General features: G+C 43.1%; 1 protein-coding gene across 1 annotated transcript in view; it reads left to right on the plus strand.

Moving 5' to 3' along the window:
* The window catches only part of ERGIC1 (endoplasmic reticulum-golgi intermediate compartment 1), a gene marked incomplete at both ends in the record, with an annotated part of 53,911 nt that overhangs the window by 21,773 nt on the left and 11,971 nt on the right, over window positions 1-20,167 (plus strand). Inside the window, 4 exons of the mRNA XM_079542245.1 lie at window positions 5,114-5,186; window positions 14,785-14,879; window positions 15,499-15,623; window positions 18,248-18,352. Coding sequence (XP_079398371.1) covers window positions 5,114-5,186; window positions 14,785-14,879; window positions 15,499-15,623; window positions 18,248-18,352 — 398 coding nt within the window. The remainder of the gene's footprint in view (window positions 1-5,113; window positions 5,187-14,784; window positions 14,880-15,498; window positions 15,624-18,247; window positions 18,353-20,167) is intronic.

Raw genomic sequence — 20,167 nt, forward strand, 5'->3', positions numbered from 1 at the left:
TCTCTTCTGTTTTGGAAACGAGGAGTTCCCACAGTGTAACTGGGCTGTCTTTGAGAATTTGTCTTGTTATGAATCACCTGCAAAAGAAAATGTTTTAGAAACAAAAAACCCATCAAAGGCCATCCAGGAGCATTAGGCTTTCAGATCTGCAGTAAACAGCTTAAGTGATAAGTGTGTTGTGGGAAGGCTTGGAGGCTGTGACTCTTACTTAAAATTATTAGCTGACTTATTTCTCTCTATTGTTATTTGCAGCTTCTCAGGCTTTGATTTTTCTTCTCTAACTGGTTCTCCTTCTTTTTGTCAGAGTGTTTGCAGAGAGGCTGATAGAAGCTTTTGAACCACACACACAGACAGCCAACAACCTGTGGTAGCTTTGCGTGTGAGGATCCTGGATGCAGCTTTCCTAATGGATTTTCTGTCTGACCAAGCCTGTGACTTGTAATTTGAAAGCCAGTAATCTTGAGTGTTGTAGGAGGCCATGAATGAGACCAGCCCATTGCCATGGCAGTTTGAAGCCTGGGAAGGTCTCATGAGTTTGAGATAAATGCTTCAGGGAATTCGGGTGTTAACCATAATAGAGGCTTGGAGGTAGGGGAGGGTGCTACTCTTCTTTACAGGGTTGATACAAAATAGCCCGTAGTATCTGACTTTGTAGTCCTTCCTGTGTGATTTCAGCTGAGTGTTGTTTCTGGTGCTTTCTGGAATGGGAGCAGATTAAAGCAGGATTCTTCCAATTGTGTTTGTATTCGGGGGGAGGGAAGGCCTTTTTGTGTGTGGGTTTTTTGTTTGTTTTGTTGTTTATTTGCTTGTTTGGGGGGTTGTTTGTTTGTTTTTTGTTCTGTTTTAGAAGCTTGAGGTTTATTAGGGAGGAAGGAATAGATCAAATTACAAAAGAAAAGAGATGTGAGTACCAACGCTGTGTCCAACCAACAGGGGTGAAGGGGCCAACTGCTAGGAAGGAGGCAGCTCCAAATAAGTGTGAAGGTATTTTGATGGAGAAGAGTCTGTGGGCAATTTCAGAATCCAACTGGAGGGTTTCTTTTTGTAGGCTTTTGTAATTTCGAAAGCACATTGCATATAAGATACTCTGGATCTGTGCAGCAACCCTTCTGGCTACTAAAAACTAGTAGGAACAAAGGAACCAAGAGCAGTCCCCCATGGTTTAGTGGTAGGGTTTGCACAGAACAGCACACACAAAGACTACTGCGAAAGGCAGGCAGTAGTTAGGCACCCTTGTTCTCAGTAAAAATCTCTTCTTTCAGATCAGTTGATGTGCCACTAAGACAGTCATGCTGTTGCTGTCCCTCTTCCACCAGGTGTTGTGCCAGTCCTCACAAGCCTTCTGACCCCGATGCAGTGTGTCTGGGAGGCCAGCACACGGCCCTTCTAACAGCCCTGATTACCATGGTGCTGAACTGGCCATGTTTGGGTATGTAGGCAGCAGTGGCACATGCCCTGGCTGTCTGACAGCTGGCATCTGGACAGCAGCAGTCTGACTTCTTGAGAGAGAGGCCTGCGACTCGAACAGCTGCTGTAGCAATCCTGCTTAACAGTCAGCGTGGATGCATAGTTTGCATGCATGTCTTGTATGCACACATGGTAACGTTATCCAGAAATACTCTATGCTGTTTGGAGGCTGGAGTTTTAAATACACATCAGGAAATATCAAAGTTATGATTCACGTGTCATTTGTAACAAGACCCAATCCTTGTACTTCATAGCAGTTTGCTTCATTGTACAATAAATACTATTAATTTTATGCCTTAATATAGACAAAGATTCACTCCTTCAGTCTGTGTGGTGTTAAACAGTGTGCATTTTATTCATTTATTGAAGGGTGGGGAGGGAGAGTTAGGAATGTACCTAGATGGGGGCGTATATTTAAAGAGATATGTGCATAAGGGTGAGGATGTAGAAGCCAATGTTGAAAAAAGTCCTTGGTAGAATTTCTCATCATTTTGGAATTTCTCAATAAAAGCACATTCCAGTGTGCCTACAATGAGCAATCTGGGATATATTGATCACTTTGTCCTACTAGAGTTTTAAGAAACCTGTCTTACGTTGTCCTTTAAGCTCTGTGGGAACATCACAGTGCCCTTGCAGTTAAGCTAAGCTTTAAGCACTAATTTTTCCTATTCTATCTGATCCTAGTCTTTAATCTGCTTTTCCAGATGAAATATAGTTATCATATATGAGTGGCTGGAACCATGCACTTGCATGGAAGCAAGTACAGGTCTTCACTATGCAATAAGTAGCTGAAACTATGTGTGTACATTGTCACACTGAGAGTGTTTATGTGCCTGCATACAGCTGTGTACACTAAGGAGAGGGGCACTTTGGCAGCGAGAGATGGTTCAAAGCATAAAGCTTTTGTGTAAGTATGATGCCAAAGACACCCGACACCCCCTGCTCTGGAGATGTGCACATACAGGAATGCTTTAACACCAGAGCAGCCATGCCAGCAAGGCTGTTGCAAAACTCCACTTAGCCAAGTGTAGTTTTCAAGGTAGTGATCAGCAGTAGATGCTGAGAGCACGAGGACAGGTGAAACAGTGCCCAAACATCCCTCATTTGGCAGCTCTGAGACAGAGCTTCCTGAGACAGAGTTGGTTCTTTTGTGTTTAGTGGCCATCAATGGATTTCTTCTTTTAGGCATGTCTGATTCTTTTCTTTCTTTAAGTCTCTTAGACTTTCCCTGGCATAGAGGGGTTTCAGAATGCCAAGTGTCCCATAGAAGAAAAACTCTCTCCTCTTGTTTTAAAGCTCAGCCTTCCATTGCATTCTTGTACTGGGAGTAAGGTGAGTGGTTGTTCCCCATTCATCTTCTCCAGACCTGTCCTTGTGTAAATGCTCAGTAATCTGTTTTGTAGGTTGAAAACTGCCTGTGCAGTTCAAACACTGACAGAAGTATCAAAGGCCTTTGGAAGTCAGTCCCCACCAGGTGTTTCAGGACATTCTTGCAGGACTTCTTATGTGCAGGTTTTTGTAATTTTATTGTACTTAGTATGTATTGTCATGGGTCTTCACTGGAAGAGCTGGATTGGAAAAGGGACTTAAGGAAGATAGTAGTTTGTATACCAGGAAAGGAGGAGGTAATTTGATAATGAAAATGACAGAGAAGAAAGTGAAAAGCTGGAAAAGGAGGAAAGCTCTGGGTGAGAATTGGCATCAGTACCAAGCTTGCAAAGAAGCGATGGAGAGCAGAGAGGTCTGTCTGATGCTGTGGTAAACTGCTACAGAATGAGAACACAGCGAAAGGGTATATGGAAGCAGCTGAAAGAATTGTCTCAATCATACATTCTCCCCTGCATACTGCCAAGATCAGAGATCTTATGTGTCTGTTCGGTGATTAATGGTGAGAAACACTGGATCAACTAGTCTTGTGCCCGACTGCTTTTCTTTCTGCTCTTATATGGGCGTATATGTTCTCATCAGAGTTTGTTGCTGTGTTTCAAGTAGTTCCTTCTCCACCCCCATGACACACTGTGCTGGTGGCTTAGCTGGGTTGCAGCAGTGTGGTGGTGTTCTGCATCTTCACAGCCAGGACCTGGGATTGACTGTCTGACCATCTGAGGTTTCTCTTTTCCAATGAATATCCTCGCTGGCTTTCCGTTTTCCTACTGATTTTTGACTTCATTTTTCCCTTTTTCTTCATCCTACTTAATGGCTTTTTGGCATCTCTTTTAATCCTCCTGACTTCTGAGAGGGTCAGCAAATGAATCCACCCTTGAAATGACTGATGAAGAAGGGGAAGTTGTGTATTTCTCTTTCCTCAGAACTACAGGCTGACTAATCTGAAGAATGAGGCACAGGGCTTCAGGTCACTCAAGGGTCTGTCGGTATTTGCTTTAAGTACCTCCCCTTTCGTTCCCATGCCTCCCGTGCTCTGTACCAAGGGACAGTGGACAGGCGCAATAGTTTGATTTAAAATTGCTCTCCAGCCAATTGTTGCTTGAGCCTTCTGGAGGAAAGGATATTCAGGCTGTATGGGTCACGTGGAGTAAAGTTGAGGAACAGGGTTTTTCTTACACGTTTCTCAATCTTAATTAGTGGCTGTGGTAAAATGGTCATTTCCAAAGAGTGCTTGGTCACTGTTACTCTGCTGGGACTGAGGGGTGAACCAGACTGTGTCTGCTGCCATGCCATTTCCCGGTTTACTCTTTTGTATAATGATTCATGATGAACTTGGATATTTTATTTAATACAGCCCCATCTCCTTGAGTTGGCACATCCGTGTCTAATCATCCCTACTCAGTGAGACTCACAGCCATTCCTTCCTTCCTTCAAGCTCCTCCTGTACAGGAAACTGACGCTGCTGCATGAATGTCACTGTGTGATGTTCTGAACAGTTTCTGATGAAGAGTGACAAAGAATACACTGGTAACTTTTGGCTCCGCTCTTTTAACTGTAGATCGGCTTTCTTAGAACTGACGCAGGACTTGTCCAGGTTCTTAGCAATGACTTGGCTACAAATTTGTCTTCTCTGAAGAGTATGTTGGCAAATGGAGAAATAAGAGGAGAATGAGGCATTGTTTAGACTAGTCCATTATCACAACAGTCTCTGCAGTACCCGCTCTGTCTCATATGTAGTACAGGCTGTGAGACAGCACGTGCATAGCCTTAGAACCTGACAAAGAACCAAAATGTTTCCTAATCCACAAAACACAGCATAACTGATTGTGTGCTTCTGAAGCAAGGAAATGCCTTTTTTTTTTTCTTCCCTCTTCTTAAGGAGGTTTTAGTGTAATAAAATTCAGCAGGGAGCAAGGGCTCCAAAAGAAGTACTGCTGATAAGCACTTTTGTCAAAGGGGAGGGAGAGCTGGTTGACCAGCATAGTGTGTTGGAGGTGAAGAACACAGGAGCTGTGGCGAGATGGAAATCATGGCGGAGAAGGTAGGCCAAGAGTTAAGATACCCAGCAGGACGCCGAGTGTTGGCATGCCACTGAAGTCACTGCTTGGATGGCCTGGTGTTGTGTCTACAGAAACATTGTTAATTGTTAGATGTGTCTGGATGGCATGTTTGCAGGGGGAATGATCTGCCTGTGTGAAAACAGTTTGTGTCTTTGTTAGAGATATAAACTAACCTTTTCCTCAACTTTCCTCTTTTCCAGTCTCTGTCTGCTGCTGTCTCTTCATACTGTTTCTCTTCCTGTCTGAGCTCACCGGATTCATAGCCACTGAAATGTAAGTAGTAACCATGTTTTCCTTTGTTTGAATGTATGTTTATACATGATTCTTTATGGATGTCCTCCATTACCTTGCAAAAATGTGCTGGTAATTTCACTACCCAGTTAGTTCTCTCATGGTTTAGGATTCCTTTTGGTTGAGTTGAAATACTCAGTCATTCATTCAGCTTTTTATTTTACTGAGATAAGCCAGGCAAACTTTGTTCTAAAATATTTATATTATAGAAAATTGTTCCAGGCCTCCCCAATCCTTTATCAGTTGCATACTAGATTCGTCTCTTGAACAAGATGAATAAGCTCCCATTCCTCTTCAGTTCTCTGATGATAGATGGGCATAAGGCACTGTGATTGCTAAGATTGGTGCCGATCTGCTGCAAGTTCCCTTTTCCTCCTTAAGTTCTTCATTTATTTTCCTCTTATGAGATTGATTTCCTCTCTCCTCCTGAATACATTCTTTTCTCTGTAAACTTGTTTATTTTTCCAGATTCGCTTGGAATCAGTGTCTTTTTCATCAGCGATACCTTAAGTTGAAATGTGTGGTGCCTACTGGTTGAAACCACTCTACCAGTGCTCTGGGAGTGTGGGATATTGTTGTGGATCCCTGGGATCTCTGACAAAACCTTTTATTTTCCCCTGACTTCTTTGTGGGTAGAATGAGGGTTGCATTCTGCTGGTCTTCACTGTATATTTTTGGAGATGCTTTTTGAGAAAATGAGTTGTATAAAATGTGAATGCTTATTAGTTTAACATTAATAATCTTTTTTTTTTTTCTGGTGTCAGATTGAACTGAATATCTGATACATGCAGATCGCTTTACTTGTGGCATGAGTTTTGTCTTCATTCTTTGTGCCTTTAAGCCTTACTTGAAAATTTACTTGACAGACTTTGTGCCTGAAGAGGAATTGTACCTGGGTGATCTCTTCTGGACCTACTATGAGCAAACCAGTAATACTTCAGGGTTTAAAAAATTGCTCATAGCATGAATATTTACACTGATCAGATTGTTGGTTTTTTTTTTTTCTGTTTTTACACTCCTCATGCCTCAACGTCGACTTTTCTTGGTAACTGTTAACCTAAGTACCTTTGTTTGGGGTTCTAGGAAACGTCCTCCGTAATCCTACTGACGTGGCAGTGAGCTCACCCAACTGTGATGCAGTTTTCCTGGAGAGTTAGGAAGGGCGGAACTTCAGTCGGACTGGCATGATGGTCCTCACAGCCACAGATGTCACTGCTGAGCACAAAAGCTCTGAAAGGCACAAGACTTCTATGCTGTATTGTGACCAACTGCGCTTTGCGTTGGTTCCGATCACCTCGTACCTTTTCATTGTTCATCTCTGACTTGGATCAAGAATTTAACTTAAAGAATAACTTGAACCTTAATGTTTAACCTTAAGACAATAGTGTAATCTAGCTCTAGCTGATTTTTATGCCTATTGCACTTTTCTTTCAGAGATGATATCTCATGTTTCTTACCCCCTTGCCATTTCTTTGAATTCAATTCATGCTATTTTTTTGGTAAAATACTAGGCTCGTCTTATTCACCTACTTTTCTCAGGAGCTAAATGTGAGAAATTCTTGATTTCTTTGTTTTAAAAAAACTCTAGACAGATTACTTCAAGTAAAAAAGTACTTTTTGTTGCTCTTCTCTTAGATCTCATTTGCTTATCTGATTTTTTTGTTAGTTTTTTGCAAGAGGAATTAGAAATATTTACCTAATTTTGATCTAGCAGAGTGTATGTTCCTTTATGTAGTGATTATTTCCTGACTGTGGGTTTATTTTTGAACAGCAAAGCTGTGTGATTCTCTGAGGCTTTGTGCTTGTTTCATATTGTGACTTTCTGAACAAGACGATGCATTCTCCATGAAGATACTAGAGGTGCTCTGAGTTGTGAATACTGAGGATTCTGGTTGGAACCTCAGCGAGTTGGTAAGCTGTCTTTCCCAGCAGGGACTAAGGGAGGAGGTGTTTGCGAACAGTGAAGCAGTAAAATTTTAGGGAAGATGTCATGGAAGATTCAGAGGTGAATGCAGGAAACTGCTGTGTCACAGACTGTCCAACACAATAGCTTGCTGAATGTGATCACCTCTTTTTGATGAGCTGTGGGTCATCAAATTCCCTCGTGTTGGGAGCAGTGCACCCACTGCATTTGTGAATAGGCTTGCTCCGTTCCAACGGAAATACTTCAGAATGACTCTTAAGAGGTGCTTCCCAGTTCAGTGACTTCTGAGGTAGGAGTACTCTTCTTTTTCCATTTCTTACTCATTGCTTTCTTTTCTGGGAAGCCCATAGCACTTTAGAGGTGTTCAGAGATGCTGCTGACCTCTCCTGCCTCCCTTTAAAATGTGCTACTGATACTACATTGTGAGGCAGCATAGTCTGATGGTTTGGAACATGGGTGCAGTTGTGGAGAGCTGTATGTGGTCTGAAACAGTGTGAGAACTCTGTTAGTTCTAACCATCGTTAGAAACCGGGTGATGGTGGTTAACAGTGGAGATACTAACTCAGAAAAATGTTTTGAGCCTTTGTTTGCCAAGAACCAAATACTTTTCAAGATGCAGAAGGTTCCTTTTGTGCAAACTGCTCAATACCCATCACCTTTTATTGCAAGCTTCAAGTTTCTTCTGTATCAAATTTCTTTTGTATCTTTCCTATCTCTTGCACAAGATACCCTCCCAGCTTGAAATTTCCTAGTGCCAGCCAGAATTTGAATGATTAACTAGAGTATGCTCTTGTACAGGGTGAGCTTTCCTGCTTTGCCAGTGCCAGCTGAATTAGAAGGCTTCATCAGTCTTTGTGTAATATTTCCCCTAAAGCAGTCATGTACTTTACAAAGCCAGATTGCATGGGAATAGCTGCACATTTTTGATGGCAAGTTGAAATCAAGAGCACCTGGTCTGGTTCCTTACATCAGAGACGAACCAGGTTCACTGTTGTTAATCCATGCTTACTTCATAGCCCTGTTATGCCCAGTAATAGTGTGTGGAGTGGGTGTGTGCATTGACATCCAGCTTCAGGGCAAGTCAGCAGCAACCTCAACAGCAGTGGTACCCACAGGGTTAGCTGTCTGACTCTTACCAATGGGTTTTTTGGTATCTAGGTTTGAAAACAGTGGTTGGTATGGTTTGCTGAACTCACGTGTTCTAACATGAGAAAATAAGATCTGCTCTGCACCACATTAACCCCTAAGCTTCTTCCCACTGTTGGACTTCCTTCTGCATTCATATGATTGTAGCAATTTGAAGTCCTGTTATTGCTAGAAATCTGTGTGGTCACTCTTGCCCAACTTCAAATCTCTTTTTCCTGGACTGACCCGTTGTCTTAGTGCTTGCAATCTCAGCTTGCCTATGTGGCAGAAGGCCAAGAAATTACACCTTCATCTTGAGGATAGCAGTCATAACACTAAACCCAAACAGATTATCGATGTGGGGAAGACTGTGCGTAACAGTAGGTGTGTCATAGCTCAGTGTGTGGGCACGTCTAATGAGCACCCAGGTCGCGTCCGTGGCAGGGGAGCTTGCTTCAGCTAGGAAGCTGGATTAAGATACTGGACACATTACAGTGGGCATGCAGGAAATTAATGTGGCATAGGTAACACACTATAAATGCACATCCTATTTTATTGCTTACTAGCTTCCTGTGTAGATGAGTCCAGAGCAAGCTAGAAAATTTCTAATTTGTCATGTTAAAGATCCACTGCATGACCCTAACAGGCAGTCCTCTGAGTAGCCATGAAGGAAGCTGAAGCTTGGTTCCTAGATGGGACTACATCCTTTCCAGGAAAAGCACTGTGAAGTGCTGGTGAGGAAAAAGGTTTTTCTTCCTCGGCTCAACCACAACCTGTCATTGCAGTTAAGAGAAGGGTGAACTCTGGAAATCAAGGATGTTCATGATTGTTTTTTTTCTATCCAGAGAATGACTGAATACTTCAGAACAGACAGAGCAAGAACTTAGATCTAATGCCTCAGTTCTGTAAAAGACAGATAAAGCAAAGGAGGTCCATGCTCCACATTTGAGCATCTGCAATATTACAGTATCAAAGATGTTTGTCCCACTGAGCAAATGACTCAAATGGCTGGAGACATGAAGCTCAAGTGTTAAATGTGTCAGGTATTTCCTGAGCAGGATGGGCAGTAGGTTGAGAGTAGAGTGAGGGCTAGGAATTGCTTGTGCTACCTTTAACAGCCTTCCTCATTCATCTTGCTGTTATGCTGCAAATCAAGAATGCAGAGATCACCTATCTCTGTTCTAATTAACCCAGATCAATTCCAGAAGTTAATAGCTGGCAAGATGATAATCCTGCAGTTTTACGACTGTAATTAGGTCATGAATTATGTTCTGTGTGATCAATAAGAGTTTTCCAAGTATTCCATCATTAGTAGGAGAGATGTAATTAAGTAATCTAGTCTGTGTTGCATTGGCAGCTAGGGGAAGGGGTAGGAGGGTATGAATGTGCTATTTATGGTATGAATGTGTCTGCCAAACAACAATTCATCTGGCACAGTGTACTATGTAAAAGCAGCAGACTATTTCTGCTGGTGTTGTTATTGTGCTGTTGTTTTTTTGCTTGTTTGTTTGTTTGAAATGAAGTAGCTGACACTGAACAGGCTCGAGTGACAACTTTGCTGCTTGAATGTCTGTGTCCTCCTGCAAGGTAATTATGCAAGCACAGTATCTACAGTAAAAATACTAGCTCTCTATATAAGCATAACTTATCAGCAATGTCAAAATCAACTGTTCATTTAAGGTGGCCAGATCATTCACAGAGGACACCCGCCTTGTTTTAATCTTTTCAAAAATATGTTTGCTGATCTGTGAGCATCACACAGCCCAGCTCTGGTGCTGGGGCCGCACTACATGCCGCACAACTTGTCTGTGCAGGTTATCAAGTACTCCAAAAATGGGAGGAAGCAGAAAGCTAGCTGCTTCTGAGACTAATATTGCTTGATTACACAGGGTTTGTTTGCATGCCCAAGACTGATCCTGCAGTGAAGCAGAATTGTTATCATACCCTGTCATCTTTTCTGTCCCTTAGGCTCTCTGGGGTATTTGAAATGTGTCTTGTGGCTTTGTCTCATAGTGATTTCTCATAATGACTTGCAGGGTCAGGCTGTAGCTGTTGTGAGCAGCATAGGGTGATCCTGGTGCAATAAGCATTCCTCCTGTGAGAAATGGTAGCCTCGGAGCATGAGCTGTCTGCACCGGGAGCACACTGCTACAACTTGTATGTTCTGATCTGGATTCCAGGCACTAAGCTGGAGGTGCGGGTCCAGCCCCACTGGCTCATCCAGTTGAAGCAGATGAAATAGTGGAGCAAGCTCGAACAGCGGGTAGAGCATGGCCTGGTAGTCAGTGGGGAATGGAAGTTGTAATCCTGCTTTCAGTATGGACTGACCTTGAGACAGACACTTTTCTGTAGGATATAACGCTTAGCTGAACTACCTCAGAGGTGTTAAGGAGCTTAATTAATGTTTGCGTTGTAACTTGGAGATTACCTAATAAAAGGTGTTATTTATTTGTGCTGTTGTGCCATTTGTCCTAACGTCCATGTACAGGTTAGCAGGAAGCGGAAGGTGGTGCCATGATGTCATTCGAAATTTCTGACTCAAATCTACGTTGATGTCTTTGGAAGCCTTCTTCTTCCTGCCTCCTGGAGAGCTGTAATTCTTTCATTGTAGGACAGTGTTTTTTGTGCTTTACAGCTAAGACAAGGACATAAAGTGGGACAGAGACCTTCTAAATGGTGAATTGATGAGATTCAGGGCAGAGAAGAAGCTTACAAGCAGCAGAGCAATAGATACGTGCGATTTATTACACAGCAGAGAGTTTGCTGACTTGCTTCTTTCTTTGCACAAATTGTGAAAATGATGTTACAGTGGGTTTTTTTTCCTATATTATGTCTTCTCTTGTTTGGCACAAACGAGGAGGTTGTGCAGGCCTCTTGATTTAGGATGGTTGTGTCTGTGGAAGGTGAATGATGAGAGCTGGAATGGTAAGCGAAGTCAAGAGGACTTGTAGAATTTGCCCGAGAAAATCCCTTGAGAGAATCTTTGAACTCCCTCAAGAAGGAGTAATTATTTTTCCCCTCAGGCTTAGGGACTCAAGAGTGCAGAATGCTTCCTGGCAGTCGGAGGATGAGGTAAAAGGCAGCTTGTGGAGTAAGTGGCTGTATTTTCTAGCTTTACGGCTGATGGCTGGGAGGAGGCTGCCTGGCTCTTTGCTGTAAATGAGGGAGAAAAAAAGTTGCAATTTGAAGCAAAGGCTAGGCCATGGAATACAGAGAATGAGGATGATGTACTTAGAGAGCATCCAGACAGAGCATGAGGCACTGAGCAGCCTGATGCCTCGTGGCCCCTCTTGCACTCCATGGGCTGTTAGCTTTGGAAGTGCAAAGCGTCTAACATTAGTGGCCAGGGTTGCTAGGTGGAAATAAGTTATGTGAGAAGTTTTGTTTCTGGGGAAACAAAGCTGTTGTGTCATAAATCTAAGCGTGGAGAATGGGTTTGTCTGTCTTTGGATAAAATCTTAAAGAAATGCTAAGCCCTCGTGCTACTCTTCTCCCCTCTGTCTTGCATACCATTGCAAGATCTGCAATCTTAGCCAACTCCTTCTGTGTAATGCTACAAGTTTGTAAGCAAATGGGATGAGCATCTATCTCCCAGCAGCATCGCTCAGGAATGGGAAGTATTTCAAAGTGGCTCTTTCTAGAAGTGAAGCAGATTCTTTCTGTGTGGATCACTGCTCCTGCAGCGTAGGGAAACTTTCCTCCGTTTCCTTGAAGCAGCGATGGGAGGCCCTGCGCAGGGTGAGGTGCACTTTTAAGTGTCCTATTGCCCTATTACACTTTCATAGCTCTGCATTTCACCTTTGCTTTATTGCACCTCTTTTGTTCAAATGGACTTTCAACAACAACCAGTAAAATACCAATTCCTACTTCTTTGGGGTCTTTGGAAGAGGAGGTGTGTGCCATCTCTAGTTTTACAATATGACCCTATATGCTGCCTCCCTAAAGAACTATAGAAGCAGCTGTGTTTACAGTGTCCTTCTGCCTGACCTCAGATTTTATTTCCCTTATGACCATCTCATATTCACTGTTAGGTACTGTTGCTTAATTCTGGGATACTTTACGTTCCAGAATAGACAGCAATAAGTTAAAACCAGCTTCTTTTTTTCTGCTGGAGACGTTATCCTTTCAGGGGGAGTTGCTAGAGGTGCCAAATGCTGCTTTTCTCAACATCCCAGGATTGTCTGGTAAAATTATAGGAAGGCTGTGTGCAATTTGGTTTCCTGGCTCTGGGGAGAAGGCTAGCAACTGAGACAAGAGCACCAGCCCAGACTTAGGCAGCAGTGGTTCAGGCGGAGATCCATGAAGTAGCAGTCTTGACCCTGGATATCTGCTTTACCTGTGAGATTTCCAGAAAGCATTTGGGGAGTAAAATTTCCAGTTTGTTGAAAGAGGATGAATCTTCTTTTAAGGTTTGCTCTGGCAAGCTTAGCCTGCGTATGTTCCCACTGTGCCCTGGGGTCCCCTTCAGGGGAGGCACATCAGTAGCAGAGCAGGTCAGTGCAGAGTGCAGTTTTGAGCCCCTGCTAAGAAATCTTCTGGGAATGTGGAGAAGAGCAGGGTGATGAGGAAAAGGAAATGGCCGTGAGCCTTGCCCAAGAGGCAGGCTAGGAACAAGTGGTTTCATGACCGGAGTTCCAAACGGGAAGCCAGTGCCTCTTATCTCTGCAACTAATGGGCCACATGACACGGGCACAGTGGCCTACTTCTCTTTGCCTCAGTGATCCAGTCTGTGATTGAGTGATCTCACCTCTTTGTCTTCCTGTGTAAAAGCTTCAAGAGGCTCTGTGTACACAGTTTATCCTTTGACTTCTACCAGCACCCACTTCTTGCTTACTTATCTCCAGGAGGCCTATGGGCATTTGCTCAAGCACCACACCTGGGGGCCCATTCTGTGCCTTGTTCAGAACTGGAAATTTGCAAATACAACTAGTGAACTTCTTAGACTTTCACTCCAAAGATCTGGGCTGCATCAGCTGAGGTGCCAAACCTGAAGTCTTTCTGTGCTAGCCCTGACACAGATGCTCCCTTTCATCAGAAGCGTGGAGTTGGCTGTGGTGCTCGTGGTCACACCTGAGGCAATGAGGAGCTGGGGAGAAATCAGGCTGGGGGCTGGGAGGGAGGAGAGAGATGTGGTGCTTTGGAGGAGTAATGCTTCTGCTGCCTGGAGTACTCCTTACCCCTGTATTTGGACATATGACTTAATCCCAATCACTACCTAGTCTGCCAGTGATGAATACATAGAAGATTTAACACATTCCACCTGGAAGGAGAAGGCTCAGCCAAGGAGCTTCTAACTAGGTCGCTGATGAGCAATCTCGCCACTCCCTCTGTGTCATTTTTGTTAATCACTTGAAAAATACGTTGAGTAATGATTGCAAGCAACTTGTCAAGCCAATTAAAAACAGAGAAAGGTAGGGCTGTGAAGCTGAAGACAAATGCTGTGCTGGTTTTAAATGAGTGTCTGCAAACCTCACTGACCTGTGAGTAATTAACTTGGAAAGAAATTGGCAGTTGTGTGTTTCTCAGTCTGAAGACTTGTTTCTTCTGAATCCACAGGGCAGGCAGTTCACTGTGGTCCAGAGATGTATCACCAGAACAGAATCGCTTTGATTCTGTCTTGTTAGCTGCCCTTGGTCTGGTCTGTCTATTAGCATGTATACTCGGCAAGGGCTTGTCAAAGGATTTCACACACTTTGAGCATTAAACAGAAGTAACACAGAGCTCTTAATAGCAAAGATAATTTATTTTATGCAGCTTGCTTGAGCATAAGTTCCCGTACCTTTATTATCTATCACGCTGAAAGATAAATTCTCAAATCTTCTTCCTTGAGACTGAGCAGTCTCAGACTTCAATAGAGATGGAGCTGTTGGGTTCCCTCCACATCTTCCTGCTTCAGTATGGTGCATTTTTCTGGAGTGTGTTCTCTAGGACATGTGGCTGTGCTTGCGTTGGTTCATTTGGTTTATATTTTAGCTGTCAGATGGATTGTATGTGCCAACAATAAATATTTATAGTTCTGTATTCCTTTTGCTCTATATCTCTATTTTGTCTTCTGTTAAATCTGTTTCGTAGCACCCACAGTGCTGGCACATCACTGCTCTTTGGGAGGCTGTTGCACAGTGTTAGATCTTACTGTCCAGGATGTTTCATCCCATCTGTTTCCTGATTTGAATCCTCTTCTCAATTTTAGTCGTTGCTTTTGATTACAGTTCGTAGATTGAAATGAAATACTAAGGGAGGAAGGTGCAAGTAAGAGAGAAGAGAAAGGAGACCCTGGCACCCAAAAATGGAGTGCTGATGATTGAAAGCAAAGAAAAAGCTTTTGTACCTGATGTGGTCAATCACACATGGGGGTCTTGTGCCCTGTGGCATGCCGTGCTGTCTTCTGCTCTGTGCTTCAAAATCTCTCTTTTCTATCTTTTTTGGTTTTTTACTTCACATACGAGGCTGGTTGTTTGGAGTTTGTTTTTTGGCCCTCTCACGTGGAAAGTAGCTATATGCGTGGACCCACTCGTGTCTTCTTTCCTCTAGAGTTAATGAGCTGTACGTGGATGACCCAGACAAAGACAGTGGAGGTAAAATAGAAGTGAATCTGAACATCAGTTTACCAAATCTGCATTGTGAATGTGAGTACCTTCTTTCTCTTACCTGTTTTAATTCATATTTGAATAGGCCAGAATTTGTACAGTGACCCCTTTGTAACAGGATGTCACATCACTGCAGCCTATGCCAATACCCCATCACTTCATATTCCAGGTGAGGCCAGGCCACTAGTTTTCCTGGACCCTGTGCTCTCACTGCAGCCTGTGTTAGTGACTGACCTCCCTTGCTACCTTATTCTAAGTCCTTTCCCTTTTTACAGTGACCACATAGTGTCTGGGAGCCAGAAACCTCCCAAGTTTTATGTGTAACCGAGTACAACAGACAGTTGTTGGCTTTTCACAGATCATCTGCCTTGTCTACCTGAAGTTTTTCTGTGTATGCAGATCAAATTGAAGTTAACTGACAGGGTATAAGATATATGTTTCTGTCAAATAAACAGTCTACAAAATTTGGTTACGAAGTTCCCTCTGGTATAGGGGTATTTGACATATGATGTTATTTTATTAGCACTTTAGTCAAGTGTCAGGGAAAATGATGTGGACTTTTTTCCTGTAAAAGCTGCGCATGCTTTTCCTATGCAACCTTTCTGTTTTTATCTCTTGATTTATTTTTTTTTTGTCTCCTTTCCTCCCTCCCATGCAGTAGTTGGACTAGACATCCAGGATGAAATGGGAAGGCATGAAGTGGGTCACATAGACAACTCAATGAAAATACCTCTCAATAATGGGGATGGCTGTAGATTCGAGGGACATTTCAGCATCAACAAGGTGAGTAGGAATGATGGTGAGCTTGAGCTGGCTCAGGAAATGCTTGTAAGATCTGTTTGTAAAATGCTATGAAAATCTGTGTGTCTCTGTCTCCCCTTGAGGGAGTACATTTAGGGAGTCCCTAATCAGCGGGTGAAGTTGATTCTCTTGGTGCTGCAGAACAATATGGGAAGAGGAGGCTGTGTAGTTAGAGCCATAGAGGGCATGTTAGATCAGGCTTATTCTTAATCTTCAAAGCAGGTAACCCAGATAGCATTCCTTAGTAGTAGAGTGGCACTGTGTTGTGGCTAGTGATGTCTCTATGAACGCAGCAGCCTAACATATAGGGGACGTAGAAACGCCTGATGAATGCTGAATGGCTTCTGTGTTCACTCATCATGACTTTTGCACCTCCAAAATGTGACTCACTATGCAGAAGTCTTTGGCAATGTCTCTATCCAAGTGCTCTTTAGTTCCAAGAGCTGCAGAATGACAGGAATGTTCCCTGCTAGAGGATGCCAGCATAACAGAAACAGCTCCATGCTGAGATGTTTGGAACACATGCACGAGGCTTGTGCGCATGCTTTGTAGGGATGCTTTGCCTCAAAGAATGAAAATCCAGGCCTGGAGGAGGCTCCTCTCTGGGATGGGTGTGTTCAGGATTGAATAATCTTGCTATGTAATGCTGGAGATGACTAGGTGGGGTGGGGGAGTCAGTGGTGGGGCCCACTGATGTCCTCAGAAGGGCGCACCCTTTATTCACGCCTCCTCATGTACCACGGGCTACAAAATCCTGCTTCCTTCTTCCCCGCCCAGGTCATGTTAAATCTCATCTAAAAATAACAGGCAGAACCTCTTATTGATTCTGTGACATGGAAGAGATTAGGGATTAAAAAGATGATGTTTCTTTCCTCACCTCTAAGTCGCCAAAACTACTGGCAGCTCGTAGTCCACAAAACTGGGAAAGGGCTTCTACAAAGGTAGGTAGGTCTTGTTCTGCTAATCCCAAAAGCACAGTACTAAAACAGTTGTGGCTTTTTCTGGTGTACGTGGTCACTTCTGCTCAAAAACAAACAAACAAACAAAAAAAATAGCTGCTGTATGTGAACACAAGAAATTCCCTTCTCTACTTCGTTTGTGCAAAACCACTAATTGCATGGTGTCATGTAGTGGCTGGGACTAGAAGGAGGGAACGTACACCTGGACTTCTGGCTCTGAAAATCTGAGCCTCTCACATCTGAGGGGGAAGAAAGTCTTCAGTCCCTTGGCAGGAATTTTACAGGCTCCTGTGTGAGCCAGCATCTCGAGTGGGATGTGGCCCTGCTTTGAAACATGACTGTGCATGGCTGTTGGACACTGTGCTGTGGGACTCTAAGCTTACATAACAAAGACACACCCCTTTTTAAAGAGCTTATGTGAAGTTAGTTATAGGAGTAATTTTTGGCTTGATTAGAGCCTGGGCATGTGGTAGTACATGGCTGGGCATCAAACCTCCAGTGGGAGAACAAGGTAACACTGTGTACTTACTGCAGACTGCCACCCTGTTTACTGAGCTTGTGGATGACACAGCTTCAGTCCATGCCTGAAAGTGTTCCCAGAGTGCACTGCCACACATCAAGTCATTTAATTTAGCTTTCCTGAAAGCACATGTAATCAGCATGTGGCCTCCCTTGGGCCTGACACTGAAGTCTCTACAGTGAGAACAATGAGCACCTGATGTGCAATTGTTTTCCTGCTGTTGTCTGAAATTGATTCTTAGTGCTGTTCAAGGCTTTGCAAATCAAGACCATTTAATTTCCAACCCCTTTCTCCCTAGGAAAAAAGTCTTGCACCTCTGTAACAGTGATTGAGTTGAATTTGTTGAAAGACTTCACAGTGTAGGGGTAGTGACCTGAAAATTTTGCGCGTGCTAGAGTGATCCAGTTAGAATGACACCAGTGCTCATTTTCTGCCTTGGAACTGAGTCCTTAGGTGAAGTCTGTACTTTTTCAAAACTTTGTATTTCCCTGAATTAAAAACAAAAAACAAAAGCAAATAGAAAATCTTGTACTGGGAGAACCAGGAGCTAAAAGCCAGCTACAAGTCAGGACTAGAAGATGAAGATCTGGCTTTGTTTGTACAGGATACCCCCAAAATTTTGTGGGTAAGAATGGGTTTTGTATATGAAGAAAACCACCAATCTTCTGAAATGTGAGGTATCTTATGATTGGAAAAAAAAAAAATGCATAGCTTTCTTAGGATGTTCTGCAACAGTGGTAAATGGTTACAAATGTGAGATGTGGCAGTAAAATGTTAAGCAGTTGTTTATTGAGTGACTTGAATTGTATTTTAATGGAAAGAAAGACATAGCCTTAAGTGTTAGGAATCCTGGAGCTGGGAGTCACTTCCTAGTCAGCAGCTGTAGCAATGAGAGCCTGACTCCTGGGATGTAACAGATCTTTGCTCCGTGTGCAGTATGGTGATGTTGGTCAAGTGAAAGAAGACATTTCAGAGCCTCTCTGCAGCATACCAGAAGTTGTCTACTATTAAGTGATACCATTTGCTAGGCTGGATGGATCCAGGCATTTTGACTTCATATCAAAGCCTAGCAATGCCTTGAGGGATAAAATGAGAAATCCTGTCTTCCTTGTCTTGACTAATTTTAGGTCCCTGGTAACTTTCACGTGTCAACACACAGTGCCACTGCACAGCCTCAGAATCCTGACATGACTCACATCATCCACAAGCTCTCATTTGGGGACAAGTTACAGGTGAGTTTGCTTCCCTGAAAATTCCCTGTCTCTAGGGGATTGAATGCAACTACAGTAACTTTGATATTGGATTGCTTGGTTTTATGGAAGGGCCACGTACAGTGTGGGAGGACAAGAATGAGCTGCCTGGGTAGGCAAGCTTGCATTTGTGCAGTATGCATTCAGTCCAGAAGAGTTTGCTAACTTTACATGCCATTACTTCAGGGAAGAAAGGTGTTCATCATAGAGTAACTTTGCTTTCTCCATCTGAAGCTGAAAGTGCCTTTGGAAAACTGTGGTTATGTTCCTGCTAGGAGTGACTCTGTAAAAAACCATGCAGTACTGTTTCTAATATTAATTTAGCAAGTGTATCTTGACCTCCTTTGCAGAGTAGCATGGAGTATACTGAGGGAAGATGTGTGCTGTCTACTGTCTTACCATAGTACCAGTCAAGTTCTTTTTAATGTACGTCACCATACTTCTATAGCAGACACCTATTAGTCAAATTTGTTCTGTGAAACACAAGCTAGACTTGTGTTTCACCTGTTCCCTGTTGGGAAGAAGCTGAATGTGTGCACTTGCCCTGTGGATAGAGTTTCACCAGGTGTTGCAAGTTATGTAATAATTCCTGATTTCTCAATGAGGGCAGATTACAGCACTTCTCTAGCCTACTTCCAAGGAGCTAGCATCACAGGTGGGAGTTGTGTATGTGCACACCCAGTTTGCGACTCACCCAAAACATTGCTTGCCCATAGTCTCTCTGTAATCTTCTTTCCTCAGCACAGACGTCTCATTAGTCTGCTTCTTGTACACCCACTTCCAAAACCTTTTTCATGCTAACAAGTCTAAGCATTGCTTTGTAGTCTTCTGACTCTGCTCCCGGCTTCTTTTAGGAAATATCTTGTGTGGGAACGCTGAAATATTAGCATATAAATAAGCTTGGCTTAATGTCTGTAAAGCACACTGAGATTATGAGAAATATTAGGTAAGTGCTAATAGGCAGTTGTGCAGTTTGTGTGGGAAATCAAGCTACAAGGCACTGTTCCCATTGTTTTATCATGGAGTCCTTGAGCTGCATAGCCCAACTCGTGGTATAGCTTCAATTCTCAGTGCTGAAAAGAAGTATCACTGAGATGAGAAACTTGGACGGTTGGGGGCAAAGGAGCAAGTGTCTTCCATGCTGGTAGTGAGAAACCTGTTCAGCAGATGTGTGGTTGACTCATGATTTGGACAAGCTCTGATTAGTTTTTTCAAAGCCCAGAATAACTACTCGTTGTCTGGCATGTAGGTGCTGCTGATCCTGTAGGCAAACATAAGTTTAAGAGTACAAATTAAAGAAGGCTGTGTTCACTAAACAGGTGCTATCAAGACTCAGCAAGCAGTGTAGAGAGCCAGCAAGTATGGAGAGCTTTAAAGCTATGTAGATACATCTTTAAATATTGAGCTGTGTCTCCACCTGCTTTGATGTAATACATGCTCATACTTCTTAAAGGGAGTAAGGAGCTTCTCTCATTCGCTTGTGTCAAATGCTGAGACCTTGTTCTTTGTAGGATGTTGCTTGCTATGCCAGAAATATCCACTAAGGTACATAAGGAACAGTCAGTTTGAAATAAAGATTCAAATCTTGTCTGGCATTGAACGAGCTTCAGTTCTTCATAATAGCTGATGTATAATAGTGGCAGGCCTTGTGTTGATTTTTTCCTAATGTAAACAAAGACCAGAAGGTTACTGCATGACAGGTAACCGAGCAAAGAAATGTGTAAAGTAGGAGGGTTCCTTCCAACCCCTGTGATTCTGTGGAATTGTAAAATTCTCTTGAGTGCTAGATTTCTGCAA

The sequence above is a fragment of the Tetrao urogallus genome (assembly GCF_951394365.1).
Source record: "Tetrao urogallus genome assembly, chromosome: 14".
NCBI lineage: Eukaryota > Metazoa > Chordata > Aves > Galliformes > Phasianidae > Tetrao > Tetrao urogallus.